We start from the raw sequence: 19953 nt of genomic DNA, 5'->3' as shown, positions 1-19953 counted from the left end.
CACGCACGTACACACACACACACACACACATGCACACCCCAACCACCCCCCAGCAAGATATGCAGAGTTCATTTCTGTAAAAGCAGCCACACGGTTCCTGGAAGGCTGTAATCCACTATGGTTAAAAATATCTATCTTGGGGACAGAGCCGAGCCAACCAAACAGCCTACCCATAAACTCAGAAAATAAGCAGTGGGGTAGAATGAACCCAGTGGTAGGCAAAATGCTACCTATCTGTAAGATAAGAGCAGGGATAGTAATAATAAGAAACACAGATTAAGGCTGGGCGCGGTGGCTCACACCTGTAATCCCACCTCTTTGGGAGGCCGAGGCAGGTGGATCACCTGAGGTCAGGAGTTCGAGACCAGCCTGACCAATATGGTGAAACCCTGTCTCTACTAAAAATACAAAAATTAGCTGGGCATGGTGGCGTGTGTCTATAATCCCAGGTACTCAGGAGGCTGAGACAGGAGAATCGCTTGAACCCAGCAGGCGGAGGTTGCAGTGAGCCGAGTTCGCACCACTGCACTCTAGCCTGGGTAACAGAATGAGACTCCATCTCAACAACAACAACAACAACAACAACAACAACAACAACAACAACAACAACCCCAAAAAACAAAAACCAGATCAATCACCTTCACTGAGAAACTTCAGAAATTGTCCAGATTTTGTCTTTCCCTCTCCTCCAATGGTATCCTGACCCCAGGAAGCAGTATAGTATAATGGAAGGAGCTTTGGACAAGGGTTCTTATTCTGTTCTGTCACTTCCTACCTAGATAACCTAGAAAACTAAGTCATGATTCTTTTCTCTTTCATTCTTTTTTTTTTTCTGAGATGGAGTCCCACTCTGTTACCCAGCATGAAGTGCAGTGGCACAATCTTGGCTCACTGCAACCTCTGCCTCCCAGGTTCAAGTGATTCTCCTGTCTCAGCCTCCTGAGTAGCTGGGATTACAGGTGCATGCCACTATACCCAGCTAATTTTTGTATTTTTAGTAGAGATGGGGTGTCACTGTGTTGGCCAGACTGGTCTTGAACTCCTGACCTCAGGTGATCCACCTGACTCGGCCTCGTGAAGTGGTGGGATTACAGGCGCGAGACACCGCGCCCAGCCTTCTTTCATTCTTTTATTTTTTTCTGAGCAGAGTCTTGCTCTGTTGCCCAGGCTGGAGTGCAGTGGTGCAATCTCGGCTCACTGCAACCTCTGCCTCCTGGGTTCAAGTGATTCTCCTGCCTCAGCCTCCTGAGTAGCTGGGATTACAGGTGTGCGTCACCATGCACAGCTAATTTTTGTATTTTTAGTAGAGACGGGGTTTCACCATGTTGGTCAGGCTGCTCTTGAACTCCTGACCTCGTGATCTGCCTGCCTTGGCCTCCCAAAGTGCTGGGATTACAGGTATGAGCTACCACGCCCGGCCTCATTCATTTTTTTTTTTAAAACAGACAAGGTCTTGTGATGTTGCCCAGGCTGGTCTTGAAATCTTGTGCTCGAGAGAACCTTCCGCCTCAGCCTCCCAAGTAGCTGAGATTATAGGTATGTGTCACCCTGTCAGGTCCAAATCATGATTCTTGAATCTGAGTCTTAGTTTTCTCATCTGTTAAAACACCAACAAAACAAAACACCAAAAACCAAAAAACCACACACCTATTTCACATAAACAAAACAGATATACTAAGAGTATGGCATACGTTTAAAAAAGAAAGTTTTTTTTTTTTTTTTGAGACAGAGTTTTGCTCTGTTGCCCAGGCTGGAGTGCAGTGGCATGGTCTTGGCTCACTGCAACCTCTGCCTCCTGGGTTCAAGCGATTCTCCCACCTCAGCCTCCTAAGTAGCTGGGATTACAGGTGCATACCACCACACCAAGCTCATTTTTGTACTTTTAGTAGAGACAGGGTTTTGCCATGTTAGCCAGGCTGCTCTCAAACTCTTGATGTCAAGTGATCCGCCCAACTTGGCCTCCCAAAGTGCTAGGATTACAGGCGTGACCCACCGCGTCCGGCCAGGGTAGGACATTCTTAAGGGGTCACTTAAAAAATTCTGCCCACCTTAGCACTTATTCAAAAGATGAGAGAAAATTTCTCTTTGGTGGTTGGGGGAAGCAGCAGGAATAAATTATCTCTAACTAACCATTTACACTAGTAAGAGAAGCCAAGCATTTGGGATGAAAAGGACTAACCTCATGCCTGGTATTCTATCCCTGTCTTCTGCCATTTCTAAAGTGGCTACTTTGATTACAATATGCTAATATTCACAGTGCCTTGAGATAAATGCTTAAAAAAATATATTTTTTGAGACAGAGTCTTGCTCTGTTGCCCAGGATGGAGTGCAGTGGTGTGATCTCGGCCCACTGCAACCTCTGCCTCTGGGGTTCAAGTGATTGTCCTGCCTCAGCCTCCCGAGTAGCTGGGACTACAGGCGTACACCACCATGCCTGGTTAATTTTTGCATTTTCAGTAGAGATGGGGTTTCACCATGTTGGCCAGGATGGTCTCCATCTCCTGACCTCGTGATCCGCCCGCCTCAGCCTCCCAAAGTGCTGAGATTACAGGCATGAGCCACCACGTCCAGCCAAAAATAAATTTTAAGGATGCCTGGGGACAAAAAGATCTTCCTGTGTTTTACTTTTTCCTCATCAAATGGTGAGAACGCCAAGATATCCAGGAATGTCTCCTAAGAATACATGTTGGAAAATGCATGCTATTTTGAGATACGGCCCAATAAAGACAAAGTTTTGGCTGGGCACAGTGGCTCACGCCTGTAATCCCAGCACCTTGGGAGGCTGAGGCGGGCAGATCACCTGAGGCCAGGAGTTCAAGACTAGCCAGGCCAACATGGTGAAACCCTCTCTCTAAAAATACAAAAAATTAGCTGAGCGTGGTGGCACGTGCCTGTAATCCCAGCTACTCGGGAGGCTGAGGCAGGAGGATCACTTGAACCCGGGAGGTGTAGGTTGCAGTGAGCCAAGATTGTGCCACTGCACTCCAGCCTGGGCAACAGAATGTAACTCTGTCTCAAAACAACAACAACAACAACAAAAAAAGACAAAGTTTCACTGCTTAGAACTTGAGGGACCAGGACAACATTCTCTACTCACTACTGTGATACTACTGCCCTTACTTTTTTTTTCTATTCCTGAATTATACATGAATATTCCTTCATCTCATCTGTGTGGAGACACAGAGCTGCCCCAGGTTCCTGGACACCAACTCAAGCCAAATTACCATTGTTCCTGGTCAGCTTTCTCATCCTGATGCCCTTGGAAGGCCTCAAACTATTAAATCCATCTTGAAAGGGAGGCTGGAGCATGGTTCCTCATTACCGTTGTTCAGCATTGAGGTGATTTTCAAAGGGCACCATTTGCTTCTAATTTTAGGATGGCACAAACCTACTGATGCTCCTCCTGTGGTGCTGAAGAAACACAACTGACTCTTGTAAGAAACTGAGAAGAGGGAAGCAGGTCTTGCTGCCTTCAGCATCCTTGGGTTTTCTCTCTAGATGCCTTCTGGCCACTTTTTTTTTGAGATGGAGTTTCTCTCTTGTTGCCCAGGCTGGAGTCCGGTGGCACAATCTCGGCTCACCACAACCTCCACCTCCCGGGTTCAAGCAATTCTCCTGCTTCAGCCTCCCAAGTAGCTGGGATTACAGGCACGCGCCACCACACCTGGCTACTTTTGTATTTTTAGCAGAGATGGGGTTTCTCCATGTTGGTCAGGCTGGTCTCGAACTCCCGACCTCAGGTGATCTGCCTGCCTCAGGCTCCCAAAATGCTGGGATTACAGGTTGAGTCACCGCCCCTGGCCCAGACTTTTAAAAATTTTGATTCCAGGCCAGGCATGGTAGCTCACGCCTGCAATCCCAGCACTTTGGGAGGCTGAGGCGGGTGCATCACTTGAGGCTGGGTTTGAGACCGGCCTGGCCAACATGGCAAAACCTCATCTTTACTGAAAATACAAAAAATAACTAGCTGGGCATGGTGGTGCTCGCCTGTAATCCCAGCTACTTAGGAGGCTACAGCAGGAGAATCGCTTGAACCTGGGAGGCAGAGGTTGCAGTGATCTGAGATTGCACCACAGCAGAGTGAGCCTATCTCAAAAATAAATAAATAAATAAATAAATAAATAAATAAATAATCCAATGAAGGATTTGGAAAAAAATTTTTGAGACAGTCTTGCTCTGTCGCCCAGGCTGGAGTGCAGTGGTGCGATCTCTTTTGGCTCTTTAATGCTCTTTTGGCTGAGGGTGGATGGGAACCAGAAAATAGCTTCATGGAGGTTAAATTTAAGTCTTTAGGGATAACAGAGTTCGAAAAAGAGGAAAGTGAGCAAAGATTCAGGGAAAGAAAGCAGAAATGAGCAGAGAAAGGAAAAGGCAGGAAGATATGGTAAAGACAGGAAAATATCTGAAAAATGACAGTCACTTTATGTAGTGTATAGGACTAAACAGATAAAGCAGAGAAAGTTGAGGTGACTTTTTGAACCATTAACTGATAAAACCAGTCTTATGCTTAAGGAGGATTCACCTGGCAGTGGTAAGGAGAAGTAAATGCTGGAGGGAAGAGACTGGAGGCAGAAGGCCAGTTAAGAGGTTCTTGTAATAGATGAGGTGGATGACAATGAGGGCCTGAGCCAGGAGAGTGACAGTGGAAACAGAAAGCCTATTAGCCAACATTTTAAGCTAGAACTTGAAGTTGCTACTGACCCCAATCTTCCCAGGCAAGTAGCAGGCCAGGCCAGGTGAAAATAATTTAAAATGTTATGCTATTTCAAATAAAGCTTTCCTGAAACAGAATTAAGAAAAAGTGAGCTCAGCCAAATCCATGTAGAGTTTAGCACCATCACCACCCTTCGGGCCTTGTACTCTCACCAAGGCACTCAGCCAACTGTGGAAAAGAAATATACACAGGAGACTCAAGAAACATCTTATTAATACAGTATTTATTTGTCTTTTCTCTGTCAAACCCTGAGCCAACCACGTTCCCCAGGCTGCCTGGGGAGGTATAGGAAAAGGAACACACAGGGCCAACCAGACGCGGGAGAACTATGGGAGGTGGAGACGGCTCCTTCACATGGCGAAGAGGATGAGAAAGGCTACCATCAGACAAAAGAGCCCCATGGCCTCCGAGAGGGCAAAGCCCAGAATGGCGTAGGAGAAGAGCTGTTGCTTCAGAGAAGGGTTCCTGGTAGAAGGAGAAGAGAAAAGACTGAATTTCTAGTTCACACAAAGAAAAGGATAAATATCTAAGATGGGCTCAGGGAGAATTCCCCTCTTCAAGATTATCTTACATAATAAAGAAGCTTTTAGGGTAACACCATCATGCCCAAATTCTTGCCCTGATTCCCCAAAGGCTCTACAGGAACTGAATGAAGGGGGAGCAGGCAATCTAAAATCCTGTAACATGGCCCAGGTATAATCATGACCTTCACTAATGGTTCACCCATCTCATTACCACAAATTAAGACCTCTTGGCCTAGACACTTAATATCCAGGGCCCAAATAGGATGGAAGAGGCATCCAGAGTGGAAGGGTCTATCTAGAGCAGTGTTTTCAAACTTTAAGCAGAACTCCAATATAGTAAACATCTAAAAGCCAAACTGCAATGGTACAAAAGTAGTGGGGAAATTTTAACGGCTTGGTCTCCCCTTTATTCTCTAAGACAGTCTCTGGGGCATAACCTCAGAATCCTAAGGATTTATGGAACACCGCTCTTCTAGAAGACAAGAGTAAGAGGGACAGATTATGTTCTCTCATTTCAAATAGTCAGAAGATCTGGGGCTTTAAGAAACTACAAATGGGCTGGGTGCGGTGGCTCACCCCTGTAATCCCAGCACTTTGGGAGGCCAAGGCAGGCAGATCACTTGAAGCCAGAAGTTGGAGACCAGCCTGGCCAACATGGTGAAACCCCGTCTCTACTAAAAATACAAAAATTAGGCCAGGCGCGGTGGCTTACGCCTGTAATCCCAGCACTTTGGGAGGCCGAGATGAGTAGATCGCTTGAGGTCAGGAGTTTGAGACCAGCCTGGCCAACCTGGTGAAACCCTGTCTCTACCAAAAATACAAAAATTGCTGGGCGCAGTGGCTCACGCCTGTAATCCCAGCACTTTGGGAGGCCGAAGTGGGCAGATCACGAGGCCAGGAAATCGAGACCATCCTAGCTAATACGGTGAAACCCCGTCTCTACTAAAAATACAAAAAATTAGCCAGGCGTGTTGGCAGGCGCTTGTAGTCCCAGCTACTCAGGAGGCTGAGGCAGGAGAACGGCGTGAACCCAGGAGGCAGAGGATGCAGTGATCCAAGACCGCAGCCACTGTACTCCAGCCTGGGCGACAGAGCAAGACTCTGTCTCAAAAAAAAAGAAAAAAAGTACAAAAATTAGCTGGGGGTAGCGGTGCATACCTGTAATCCCAGCTACTTGGGAGGCTGAGGCAAGAGAATTGCTTGAACCCGAGAGGCAGAGGTTGCAGTGAGCTGAGATTACACAGTTGCACTCCAGCCTGGGTGACAGAGCCAGACTCTGTCTCAAAAAAATAAAATAAAATAAAAAAATAAAAAATTAGCCGGGCGTGGTGGTGGGCACCTGTAATCCCAGCTACTTGGGAGGCTGAGGCAGGAGAATCATTTGAACCCAGGAGGCAGAGATTGCAGTGGGCTGAGATTGTGCCACTGCACTTCAGTCTGGGAGACAGCGAGACTCCGTCTCAAAAAAAAAAAAAAAAGTTACAAATGGTCTATGGGGTTTATGAGTTGAAGTAGTATGGATAAAGGACTCCCAGTGTTGAAGGCCCATATATAATCTGTATTTCCCTTACTCTGATACCTCCAGAAGTCTTGATGGGTAAGGTAAATCGACACCAACATTTAACAGAATAGTGAATAAAGCAGCAGTCAGACTTCTTGTTTAATACAAATTCTTAAAAAGAACTCTATTTCTCAAAAGACATTAAGAGAACTTCCTGGTCTCTAGAGGATTAATTTGGTTTTAACTTTGAGTTATCCAGAGCTGGGAGTACTAAACAGTCCCAGGCGTCAGAAACCAGGGGCTGGCTGCAGTGCCAGTTTTCCCAGGAGTGACAGAGGGAAATTCCCAGAGATGGGAAAAAATAGCAGTAAAGCCACTATGTTCACTGAGTCTCTAGAACAGGGAAGGTAAACTTTTTCTGTAAAGGGCCACATTGTAAATAATTTTAGGTTTTGTGGGCCGCACATAGTCTCTTTTGCTTTAAAACAAAAATGAAGCCTTTTAAAAATGCGAAACTATTTTTTTTTTGAGATGGAGTTTCACTCTTTTGCCCAGGCTGGAGTGCAGTGGCGTGATCTCTACTCACTGCAACCTCCGCCTTCAGGGTTCAAGTGATTTTCCTGCCTCAGCCTCCTGAGTAGCTGGGATTACAGGCATCTGCCACCATGCCTGGCTAATTTCTGTATTTTTAGTAGAGAAGGGGTTTCACCATGTTGGCCAGGCTAGTCTCGAACTCCTGACCTCGTGATCCGCCCGCCTCGGCCTCCCAAAGTGCTGGGATTATAGGCGTAAGGCACCACACCCGGCCATAAAATTATTTTTAGCTCAATCATACAAAACCTGGTTATGGCCCAGATTTGGCCCTTAGGCCTTAGTTTGCCAACACATGCTCTAGACCAAAGCTGTTCATGAAACTTTCTTCAATGACACAATGATATAAACATTCTAATACATACATACATATATATATATATATATATATATATATATATATAAATTTTTTTTTTTTATAGTCTCACTCTGTTGCCCAGACTGGAATGCAGTGGCACCATCTTGGCTCACTGTAACCTCTGTCTCCTGGGTTCAAGCAATTCTCCTGTCTCATCCTCCCGAGTAGCTGGGACTACAGGCGCCCACCACAACGCCTGGCTAATTTTTGTATTTTTAGCAGAGACAGGGTTTCACCATATTGACCAGGCTGGTCTCAAACTCCTGACGTCAGGTGATCCACTCGCCTTGACCTCCCAAAGTGCAGGATTACAGGCATGAACCACCTCGCCCAGCCTATATTTGTTTTTTTCTTTTTTTTTTTCCCCAAAGTCTCACTCTGTCACCTAGGCTGGAGTACAGTGGCATGATCTCGGCTCACAGCTCACTGCAACCTCCACCTCCCGGGTTCAAGCGATTCTTCTGCCTCAGCCTCCTGAATAGCTGGGATTATAGGTGCACGCCCCCCACACCCAGGTAATTTTTGTATTTTTAGTAGAGATGGGGTTTCGCCATGTTGGCCAGGCTGGTCTCGAACTCCTGACCTCAAGCGATTCACCTGCCCTGGCCTCCCAAAGTGCTGGGATTAGTGAGCCACTGTGCCCAGCCAAACATTCTATATTTGCATTGTTGAATATGGTAGCCTCTAGCCACATCTGGCTACTGAGCACTCGAAATATGGTTAGCGTGACCGAAGAACTGAAAACCGAAACTATGTATTTTTAATTAATTAAAACTAAAATTCAGGTCAAGCGTGGGGGCTCATGCCTGTAATCCTGGCAGTTAGGGAGGCCGAGGCAGGTGGATCACTTGAGGTCAGGAGTTTGAGACCAGCCTGGCCAACATGGCGAAACCCCATCTCTACTAAAACCACAAAAATTAGGTGGGCGTCATTGTGTGTGCCTGTAATCCCAGCTACTTGGGAGGCTGAGGCACAAGAATCGCTTGAACCCAGAGGTAGAGGTGACAGTGAGCTGAGATTGCGCCACTGCACTCCAGCCTGGGCAACAGAGCGTTACTGTCTCAAAATAAACAAACAAACAAACAACATGTAGCTAGTGGCTACAGTGTGGGATAGTATAGTTCTAGACCCCCAAATATTTTCTGACCTTTGGAAAGCATATCAGATAACCAGTGGACGGTCCAACTTATCTTACCTGGCATAACCAATGATGAGGCTCCCAAACACAGTTCCAATCCCAGCCCCAGAACCAGCCACCCCAACTGTGGCAGCCCCAGCTCCAATGAACTTGGCTGCTGTGTCGATGTCCCTTGAAATGGCGCTGGTTTGGAAGCTGCGGCTAGAGACAAGTGAGGTAAGGGGACATGAGACTGCCAAGCTGCTGAGGCTCTGTGAAAAAGAGGCAGGTAGAAGGTAAAGTTTTTTGCTTTGGTAACTTTTGTACCATTTAAAACCCTTTAAGCTGCCAAATCCCATTGTTTCTCCCCCAAACAGAAAATTGTTTAACGCCCTAAAATGCTGGCAAGTAGAACCTTTTAACGTAGGATGTAGACTTCAAATGCCTTTAAGATTCAGGTGTGGTCAAGAAGTGTAAGACTGAGGCCCTAGTCTATTCTTGCTGCCCCAAGGAGATCATCTTCCTAGGACTAAATGCTTCCAACTGAAGTCAGTAGACTAGGCCAAGTAATACCAGTTAGCAGCAGTGCACAGGGGCATGTGCTGCCAGTGGCAAAAGCTGGAGCACTATAGCATACAGCGTATTAAGTGTCCTCCATCTCCACCTAAAGCCCATGGCCTTGGCCATTCATGAATTTTAGCCTGTGATGACTGTCCTCAGCATTCTACCTCCTGGTTCTGGCAGGTAACCCTCCCCACCCATCACCCCCAAAACCACAGTCCCAACTCCACTGTAAGGTACCTCATCTGTCAGTATCTCCGGTCGTTTCAGCACCACTGCAGATAGCGGACGGCTCAGCAGCTGTGAGGTGCTCTTGACCTAGCAGGAATGACATACAGGGGCAGGAAGGTCAAGGAAGACTGGAGAGGAGTTTCAGAACTATGCCACATTGTTACATCATCAGACAAGATTTTCTTTCCTCTCATGGCCTTTCCATCTTCACATGTACGTTAGAATTTTGGATCATTCTTCCTTTTAGCAAAGTCTAAATTAAAGAACCACACCATTTCTCTTGCTTCTCAGACTTTGCTTTAAGGAAAGAAAGTCTACTTCCTTTGGGCCATAAGGGAGCATCCAACCTTGCTATATCCTTTTATAGCTCTTGAGAACACGAAGAAATCTAAGCCTCAGAAGCATTTGCCTCACTCAACAAGGGAAATATATACAGATGCTCCTCAACTTACCATAGGGTTATGTGCCAATAAATCCATCATACTTTGAAAAACCATTTAATACTGCTAACCTACCAAACACCATAGTCTGGCCTTCAATGTGCTCAAAAAGCTTACACTAGCTTACATTAGCTTACAGTTAGGTGAAATCACCTAGCAACACAGTACACCGTAGAGTACTGGTTGTTTACCCCTGTGATTGGGCAGGTGACTGGGAGCTGTGGGTTCTTGCTGAGTATTGCAACAGAGTATTGTACCACACATTGCTAGCTTGGGAAAAGATAAAGATTCCTAATTCGAAGTATGGTTTCTTTCTTTCTTTCTTTTTTTTGAGACGGAGTCTTGCTGTATCGCCAGGCTGGAATGCAGTGGCGTGATCTCGGCTCGGCTCACTACAACCTCCACCTCCCAGGTTCAAGCAATTCTCCTGCCTCAGCCTCCCAAGTAGCTGGGACTACAGGCGCCCGCAACCACGCCCAGCTAATTTTTGTATTTTTAGTAGAGACAGGTTTTCACCATATTGGCCAGGCTGGTTTTGAATTCCTGACCTCAGGTGATCCACCCACCTCGGCTTCCCAAGGTGCTGGGATTACAGGCATGAGCCACCACGCCCAGCCTGAAGTATGGTTTCTAATGAATGCATATCATTTTTGCATCATCATAAAGTTAAAAAAAAAATCTTAAGTCAAATCATCTAAAGTTGGGGGCCTTCTGTATGGGTAATGGTCAGCCCACAAGAAAGAAGCCAGTAACTTTCCCTGAACACATCCTTTTGGAAAATAGGAACAAAGATTCATGCTCAAAATTCACCTCCTTCTGGTAGCCTTTTCTGACTAACCCCAAGCCAGTGACACCAAAACAGACACGTGGTGATTAATAGCCAGGGCTTTAGGCATCAGATAAAGTGAGATTCAAATCTTAATTCTATTATCAGCAGTGTATTCTCAGGATAAGTCACTTAAACCTTTCTAAGCCTGTATTCTCATTTATGAAATCAAAATATAATCTCTTGGGGTTGATTTGAAGAGTAAATGAGATTATGTATACCAATTAGTAAACTCAGTGAGTGCTAAGGCACATGGTAAATGCTCAATAAATGGTACTCCTTTTTATTTGTGAATGAACCAACCGCCTCCTCTAGCTACTATTTAAAAAATTTCTTCTATACTGTTGTTTCTGAGTCAAATACTTTTCCAATGTGTATTTATGTAAATTTTAGCTTCCTATCCAAATTTAAGTCCCAGAATGAACTCCTTAGCTATGGCTAACTCAGGACAAGATCCTACACACAGTGCATACTCAGTCCAAGTTATGTAATCTACTTATATTTACCACTCTGGATGGCCAGCTTACACGACATATAGTTTCAGGAGTAGGAATAACTTGATCTTGGTCTAGATTCTCATCTCTATTCTTCTCCTAAGATGGCTGGGTAAGAATTAACTGGGCACAGCCAGGCGCGGTGGCTCATGCCTATAATATCAGCAATTTAGGAGGCCGAGGACGGCGGATCACCTGAGGTCAGGAGTTCAAGACCAGCCTGACCAACATGGAGAAACCCTGTCTCTACTCGGATCACAAGGTCAGGAGTTTGAGACCAGCCCGGCCAACATGGTGTAACCCCATCTCTACTAAAAATACAAAAATTAGCTGGGTATGGTGGCAGGTGCCTGTAACCCCAGCTACTTGGGAGTCTGAGGCAGGAGAACTGCTTGAACCCGGGAGGCGGAGGTTGTGGTGGATCGCGCCATTGCAGCCTGGGCAACAAGAGCGAAACTCTGTCTCAAAAAAAAAAAAAAAAAAAAAAAAATTAACTGGCCGCCAAGGGATATGGGGCAGGAGAGTATCTAGCAAGCATTCACTCTATCCTGTTAGGCAATCATAGCAGAGGGCCTTCCCTCCCCAAGAATCTTTCTTACTTATTTACTTATTTATTTATTTTTTGAGATAGAGTCTTGCTCTGACGCCCAGGCTGGAGTGCAGTGGTGCGATCTTGGCTCACTGCAACCTCTACCTCCTGGGTTCAAGCTATTCTGTTGCCTCAGCCTCCTGAGTAGCTGGGATTACAGGCGCCCGCCACCATGCCCAACTGGTTTTCGTTTTTTTAGTAGAGATGGGGTTTCGCCATGTTGGCCAGGCTGGTTTCGAACTCCTGGCCTCAAGTGATCTGCCCGCCTGGACCTCCTCTCCCCCAGCCTTGCTGTGAAGAACAAGGTCTGATGGAAAGAGAGAGACAAGATGTCTCTCCTTTAAAAATCTCCCAGAAAAGCAGGTACTCACCAAGGAGGGAGTGGAGACGAACTTGGAGCAGGCGAACATTTTCAGGGGGTGAGGAGCTGTGGCAGGAGAGCTGGAATTACAGAAGCAGTATTGTAAACGCTCCTTATTCACTAAACTATATCCTTATTAGCAGAAAAGGGGCCCTAGAAAGCTTAACTGGCCCAGAAAACAGTGACTGACCTTAAGTCATTGGCAGAAATAGAATTAAAACCCTGAAGTCATGACTTCTTCCAGAAACCCCACACAGCTCCCAAGATTTCCTTATAATGAAGTGACTTCCCCTGGTCTGAACAAGTGAACACTTGGGTTCAGGTAAGACCTGTTACCCATTTCCATAGCCTCATGATTTGCAGTTGCCACAGGAATTTTCCCAGAGTGTCTTTTGCCTAAGTTTTCCTTAGTTTTTATTCAAAAGGAACGCTTCTCAAGACTTCATCATCTGGACCTTTAAAAGTTGCCGTTTAGGCTGGGCACGTGGTTCACACCTGCAATCCCAGCACTTTGGGAGGCTGAGGCGGGCGGATCACGAGGTCAGGAGTTCGAGACCAGCCTGACCAACATGGTGAAACCCCACCTCTACTAAAAATACAAAAATTAGCCAGGTGTGGTAGCACGCGCCTGTAATCCCAGCTACTTGGGAGGCTGAGGCAGGAGAATTGCTTGAACCCAGGAGGCGGAGGTTGCAGTGAGCCGAGACCACGCCACTGCACTCCAGCCTGGGTGACAGAGCGAGACCCCATCTCAAAACAAACAAACAAACAAACAAACAAAAAGTTGCCCTTTAGAGTCTTTGTAGTTTTGGGAGATATTTGTTGAAGGCCAAGACACTGGAAGGTCTCCAACAATCTCTTTGCTGATCCCTGGAAGTATCTGATTCCTGAAAATACTTCAATTTCCTGTATTAATAAGATGAGGAAGATCAAGGAGGAACTCTGTTATTAGTCTATCCAAAAGGTATTAGTGGCTGGGCGCAGTGGCTCACGCCTGTAATCCTAGCACTTTAGGAGGCTGAGGCGGGTGGATCACGAGGTCAGGAGTTCGAGACCAGGCTGACCAACATGGAGAAACCCCGTCTCTACTGAAAATACAAAATTAATCGGTCATGGTGGTGCATGCCTGTAATCCCGGCTACTCAGGAGGCTGAGGCAGGAGAATTGCTTGAATCCGGGAGGCAGAGGCTGCGGTGAGCCAAGATTGCGCCATTGTACTCCAGCCTGGGCAACAAGAGGGAAACTCTGTCTCAAAAAAAAAAAAAAAAAAAAGTATTAAATTGTGTCTCCCCAAGATCTAAAGAAGATCTGACACCCTATAGGTATCTAAGTTGGTAGAAGTGAACTTACCTGAAACAGAAGGTGAGTTAAAAACCTAAAGGCAGGGTTTCTCCAAGTGAAGTGAGAAGCCCATCTGAACCAGAATTATCTGGGTGGTGTACGTATTAAAAAATGCATATTCTTGGGCGCAACTTGGACCTTCCTGGTCAAGATCTCTGGGGGAGCTAGGTTCAGTGGCTCACTCCTGTAATCCCAACACTGAGAAGCTGGGGCAGAAAGATAACTTGAAGCCAGGAGTTTGAGACCAGCCTGGGCAAACATCAAGACCTCATCTCTACAAAACATAAAATTAGCCAGGTGAGGTGGAAGTGCACCTGTAGTCCCAGCTACTCCAGAAGCTGAGGCAGGAGGACTGCTTGAACCCAGGAGCTGGAGGCTTCAGTGAGCTATGATCACGCCACTGTACTCCAGTATGGGCAACAACGTGAAACCCTGTCTATAAACAAACAAAAAAGATCTCTGGGAATAAGGCTCAAGTGCCCTGTATTTCAAACAAGTTTCCCAGATGATTATTAGATATACTTAACGCAAGAGCGCGACCCTAAACCCAGTCTTGAAACTGTGGTAGTGGTAGAGGATAGACTTGAACTTGGATCTTTTAAGTTACATGCTTTCTAATATGTCACAGGCTGAAATACTCAGTGAATGCTTAGGGCTATTAAATGCCACTTCATTAAATGAACTGAACTCAGATTGTCCCAGGTTAAAACACTTCTGAATCCAAGATCTTAATTGCTCTTAATTTATTTTTTGCCCAGGCTATTGTGGAACTCCTGGCATCAAAAGATCTTCCCACCTTGGCCTCCCAGTGTTGGGATTACAGGTGTGAGCCACCACACCCAGCCTTAATTACTTTTAAGTTAATGGATGTCTTCAACTCTTGTCCTATCTAGAACTCTGATTTTTGCCTATATGTAACTCTAACCCAATTTTGCTGCCGTACTATTCAGGTTTTCTTGGGTCAAAATCCAATAGTTCTTTAAGGCTTTTAGAAAAAGAAGGGGTGGTTTTTTTCTAAGGGAATTACACATTATCATCTTTGTAAAATGCAGCTCTTAGGGGGATTAAGTATGTTCATTTACAAATTAACATACATAAAGAGTTTAATGTGGTGCTGGCATATAATAAACCCACAACAAGGGGTGGCAATTAAGTGATCCCACCATTGGCTATCTAACCATGGCAATTCTGCAATTGTTAGCCTACAACTTGGGCAAAGGCACTATCCAGAATCAGGACTCCAAAATCATCACGGGCTTTTTCCTCAGTGTAGATGAGTCACAGGGGTAGTAACTTAACTATTCCTTTCCTTAAACCTTCTTTTCCTTGTAACAGCAGAATCTGGGGAGGTTAATTAATCCTTCACAGGAAAGCTGGCAGGCAGGGTCTCATGCTGGCCCCACTAGCTTGGCCTTACCCCACCTTTCTGGGCCTGCTGCCTCAACAGAAACCCTCATCTCTAGCCCACCATTTGTGACTTTTCCAACTTCACCAGCGTGCCGGGATGCGAGAAAGGTACTGGTAAATAACTAGTGATTCCAAAGCAACCAGCCTCTCTCTTCTGCCTTAGCTATCCCAAGCCACAACCTAACGGGAGGCGATGTTGTGGCTTTTTTTCCCACTTCTACCATGTTCAAGGTTTACTTTTTAAATTGAGGGGTGCTGACTAGAGGGATTGGTGACTTTAGACGATCCACTATCTCCATTGCTCGGAGCACCTGAGGTCCTGGGGCCTAAAGTCTGGAGATTTCAGAATAAAGAAGGCACAAGTCAGGATGAGAAGAGAAAGCAGAGATAGGAGGGGAGAGCCTGGGGGTTGTCACAATCTGAAAGGGCCAGAGGGCGAGAAAAGCGTGTCTGCAAGGACTGGGTGGAACAGGTGAAAAGCAGCACTCCAGGATCTAACTTTGGCCAGCTCCAAGGTATCCTCCCCCTACGAGACATCCAAGATGGCGCCAGGCCCGCGCGGTTGGAGGTCACCGGCACGCGGAAGAGCCAGCTCTAAGGCTAAGGGATAGCGGGAGCAAGAAAGGGCGAGAGGACCAGGGTGGGAGCACGCAAGGTAAGCGCCTCAAGGCATCCGCGCAAGGTGAGGTGTCCCGCGCGCGTGCGCGGCGCACAGAGGGCTCTAGGTCCCAAGGCCTTACCTGCTCCCACTGCAGAGAAGACAGAGAGGGGCGGAGCAGCGGGAAGAGCGAAAGGAAGGCTCAGCGCATGCGTGACCCGGGCCAACGAGTCGCTCAGCCACGGATAGAGTGATTGCAACATACAGGATCAGCTCAGGCATCACAGCGCCGCCTGCCAGGGCTGTGGCGGTATCCGGCCGGTTGCTCCACCTGGCGTTCGAGAGGAGAAACTACAGGGAGCGCCGACTGTGCAGAAATGAGGCCAACTCCGCGGAGTAAGCCGATCCGTAACGTGGCCTGCGGTTTGGTCTGTACCGCGTTAGGGATCTCGGACTTGCGTCCCCTTTCCGAGCATGCGCAGTCGTCACACTGCCAAAACAAAACTCCTACTCAGAATTCAGTGTTAACATACGGTCGGGATTGGGGTTCAGTGCCTAAAATGCAGCAGGAGGAAGATCTTGGGAGTCCTGCTTTCTGTCGCGCCGGGACTCTGGCATCACTGGATGGCAAACCGGCTCCATGGGCGAATAGTCAGCAAAATGCCGCAGCTGCTTCTGGTGGCTTCGCCCTTTCCCCCACTCCCCGTTTCCTCCTTTCCATTCCGGTGATAAACCATGAGAGAAGCAGCATCAGCGAGCCAGAAGATAGGGTTAAATATGATCCGAATCCCTCTTTCCTGGCTCCTGGGACAGTCTAGGAATAACGGGCACCTGCGACCCGCTGTAAGGTTGCGAGGTCACTCCAGGCTTGCCCGAGCCTCTGCTCAGGTTTCAACTACGCGAGTTGGGATAAGCAGCGCCCTCCCCTCCCGCCCCCATGCTCTCCTGAACGTGGGTTTTCTCTCCCCTTTCGCTCGCCCTTCCCCTGATGGAAGGAGGTGGGGGAGGCTTCCTGGCCCTCATCTTTCCTAGGCCTCCTTGTCTCCCAGACAGGACCTGCCCTGCCCTTTGGAACAGGGCGACAAGGCCTATCCAGTTCCAAACCCCTGCCGTCCCTGCATCGTGCTTGAACGCAGCACGAGAAAGACGGGAAAAGCTCACCAAACCCCATAAAAAATAAAAAATAAAAAGAAAGCCGCGGCTGTAAATAAAGGCAAATCCGCCACCCTCTGAGGGGCCGTTTGTCCTCCCCTCCTTGGCCCCGTCCTTCCCGTCGCCCCCTCCCGGCTCCCGGGCCCCGCGGCGCCCCGGCCCCGAGCTCCTCCATTTAATCGGATTTGGGAGAAGGGGAGGATAAATCACGGCAGCAGCTTTACGGTCCCGGAGGAGAGGCGAGCCGCAGACAGGCACACCCCGGCCGGCGATAAAAACCGCCGCTGAAAGCCCACGGAGCAATTTCCCGGGACCCCGAGCGACGCCATTACAGGAATGTAATTTTGCCCGGATGAGGCCCCGAGTTTAATTATCCTCGCGGAGGAATTTCAATGCGGCCAATCCATCTTGCAGGCGGGCGGCAGAGGGATTTATATGGGCCCGTTATTTCACACCGATCCTCCATCTGCATTTTTATGGCCCTGAGCTCCTGAAAGGGAGGGGAAGGAGTGGGGAGAAATAGGAGAAGCGGGCGAGAAGAGGAGGGTGGTAGACTGCCTGTCTTTCCTAAATTCGCGTTTCCAGCTCCATCAGGATTCTCACAGGTTCCTCTGAAATCCCCAAATCTCCAGTTTTAGTTGTTGATTGCGCCCCGAGCGGGCAGGTACGTGGGAAATGGAACTGGGATCTTTGGGAATCAATCAACAGGTATTTATCAAGTACCAAGTGGTGCCAGGCACTGTGGAGATGCTGTTAGGAGAAAGACAGGCTAGCAAAGACACAAGTTTATCCCCTGAGGTCTCCAGATATCTCCATTCCCACCAAAACGGAATTCTTTTAAGCTGTCAGCTTCACATCCTCAGTGGCAGAGAAAGTCCACAGTTCTTAGGAGCCACCCCCCCCCCAAACGGCTGTTGCAGCTGTTGCGACAATTTAGACACTCAGATATGGCTAACAATCCCAGAGGAGGATCAGAGAAGGGGCCTGGGAGGAAGCTAAAGCTGGCTCTTTCCAAAAGTTGTTACAGCCTGCGATGTTTAACACTCCCTTGCCCTCATAGAATAATGGGTTCTGCGTTCAGACAAATCTGGGTTCCCAAATCGCTGTGTGATCTTGAGCTAGCTGTTTAACCCCCTCTAAATCTATTTCCTCCTATGTAAATTGGGAAGAATAATAGTACTTATCACACAGCCAATATTGGGATAATACATATGAAGCTTTTAGCAAGGTACTTGGTACCCAGTAAGAGTTCAGTAATTGCTAGCATCAAAATCATCATCGTCACCACCACCACCACCACCATCACCACCATCATCATCACTGCTTCTATAGTTAAGGGCATTGCAACTCAATTCTGCACTGCTACCTATATGAACTGTTTATTGCAAGGTCCTTGAGATAGTATCTCCTGAAAGAGACTCAACTACACTTTAAAAACGTTTTCACCTGCATAAGTCATACAAAACAAGTTATTTTACTTGCTGGTGAGTGGAGATCTGAGGGGAGGCTGAGAATCCTGGGACTATTACTACGAGGCTTGAAGCAAGAAATCAAATCCGCAAGGGAGCAGTGAGGCTACAAAAAGGAGGTTTGTAAGGGGAGGGGTGAATTTGAAGACAGCAAAAGATCCAAGGGAAGCTTAGCTGAGGGTCGGAGGATCTTCTTAACTATAGGCTTGGGGAAGGGTCCTTCTTTCACTTCACAAAGGGAAAACCGGGGTCCAGGAAGGAAAGGGTGTGGAGACAGAACTATCTTTTCCAATCAGTCCCTTTCTTTTCCTAGCAGACCATATAACAAGGTTGGACTGATTGGCCAGTTTTTTAAATGACTGTGAGTGGCAGATTCTGACTGGTTGGCAGCCTCCCTGCCCAGTGGTGACGAAGAAATGAGATTGATCTTTCCTTTCTTAGGATTGGTTAACAACCCTCAGGGGGGCCACAGACTCATTTTAATTGACTGGATAGGCTAAGAGAGAGGTTCAGCTTCTCTCATATAGAAATTCCAAGTGTCCTTTTCTACAAAGGTCACCAAGGAAGGGTTTTGATTGGTTTATATATGTTTCTTTGGACAAGAAACCATAGCTTAGAGCAGAAAAATCAAGATACTCATGCAGGCATGCCTCAATGAGAAAGAGCCACGAAAGAAACAGGAGTGATTTTAAAAACGAGAGAGAGAGAGAGAGAGAGAGACCAGGGCACAGAGAAATGCGAAGAAAAAATATTGCTAGAGAGAAGAGGAAGGGTTTAAATGGTTTGATTTCCATTCCTGATGGCTTAAGATGAGGATACTTTATGATGTGTTTTGCTAGATGCACATGTTGCCAGCAAGTGGCATGGATAGAACAGCTGTCTTCGAGGCAGGAGACTGGAGTCTAGTCCTAGCCCTGCTACTAAATAGTTGAATAACTACGCTAGTTACTTCATCTCTCGAAGCTTTAGTTTCCTCATTTGGAAAAATCAGGGGGAGAAGTAGGTGATCTCTAAGATTTCATCCAGTGTTAACTTTCCAGGATTTTCTTTCTTTCTGCTAAACAGGCACTTTTCTGCAAGTTAAAGTGGAAACTTTGCACTGCCAATACTTTATACATATTGAGCTTCTCTATTTATTGGTGATTGTTAATTTCAAGCTCCTGGGCTGTGATGGGCTGGTGGGAACTGACTGATAGATTTTCTACTTTTCCTTGCTAAATCAATTCCCTAAGACATCAGGACTGTGAGACATCGGTAAACCTCCCTACTTCTAAAGAAAGAAAACAGTAGATGAAGGAAGGGAAAGGATCACTGGTATCCAGGCTTCTGAGGGAGGAATCAGTGGGAGAGATGGTGGCAGAGGGATGACCAAAAACATTTTTGCTGGGGAAGAACTTCACCTTCCTTTGAATTTGTTTATTTTTTAATTTATTTTATTTTTTGGAGACAGGGTCTTGTTCTGTTGCCCAGGCTGGGGTGCGGTGACACGATCATGGCTCACTGCAGCCTCGACCTCCTGGGTTCAATTGATCCACCTGCCTCAGCCTCACAAGTAGCTGGAACTACAGGCATGCGCCACCATGCCCGGCTAATTTTTGTATTTCCTGTAAGGATAGGGTTTCACTATGTTGCCCAGGCTGGCCTTGAACTCCTGAGCTCAAGCGATCTGCCTACCTCAG

At 46.9% G+C, this 19953-nt stretch overlaps 1 protein-coding gene across 3 annotated transcripts; it reads right to left on the bottom strand.

The window, feature by feature from the left end:
- Window positions 1-4920: 4920 nt before the first annotated feature.
- On the bottom strand, window positions 4921-17229 carry ATP5MC2 (ATP synthase membrane subunit c locus 2). 3 transcript variants are annotated; one of them, XM_063593047.1, is made up of 6 exons: window positions 17138-17229; window positions 15796-16143; window positions 12318-12387; window positions 9607-9684; window positions 8884-9077; window positions 4921-5179 (listed from the first exon to the last, which is right to left on the bottom strand). In XM_063593047.1, the coding sequence occupies exons 2-6, from the start codon at window positions 15933-15935 to the stop codon at window positions 5065-5067; spliced, it is 597 nt and encodes a 198-aa protein (XP_063449117.1). In that variant the 5' UTR covers window positions 15936-16143; window positions 17138-17229; the 3' UTR covers window positions 4921-5064. The 3 variants fall into 3 exon arrangements, with proteins under 3 accessions (XP_063449117.1, XP_008954640.1, XP_008954639.1); XM_008956392.4 differs by lacking the exon at window positions 17138-17229 and adding an exon at window positions 13434-13552 and having other exon boundaries at window positions 15796-15827; XM_008956391.4 differs by lacking the exon at window positions 17138-17229 and having other exon boundaries at window positions 15796-16896.
- Between the last annotated feature and the right edge of the window lie 2724 nt (window positions 17230-19953).

The sequence above is a fragment of the Pan paniscus genome, chromosome 10 (assembly GCF_029289425.2).
Source record: "Pan paniscus chromosome 10, NHGRI_mPanPan1-v2.0_pri, whole genome shotgun sequence".
Taxonomy (NCBI): domain Eukaryota; kingdom Metazoa; phylum Chordata; class Mammalia; order Primates; family Hominidae; genus Pan; species Pan paniscus.
This window is presented reverse-complemented; position numbering and strand designations above follow the sequence as displayed.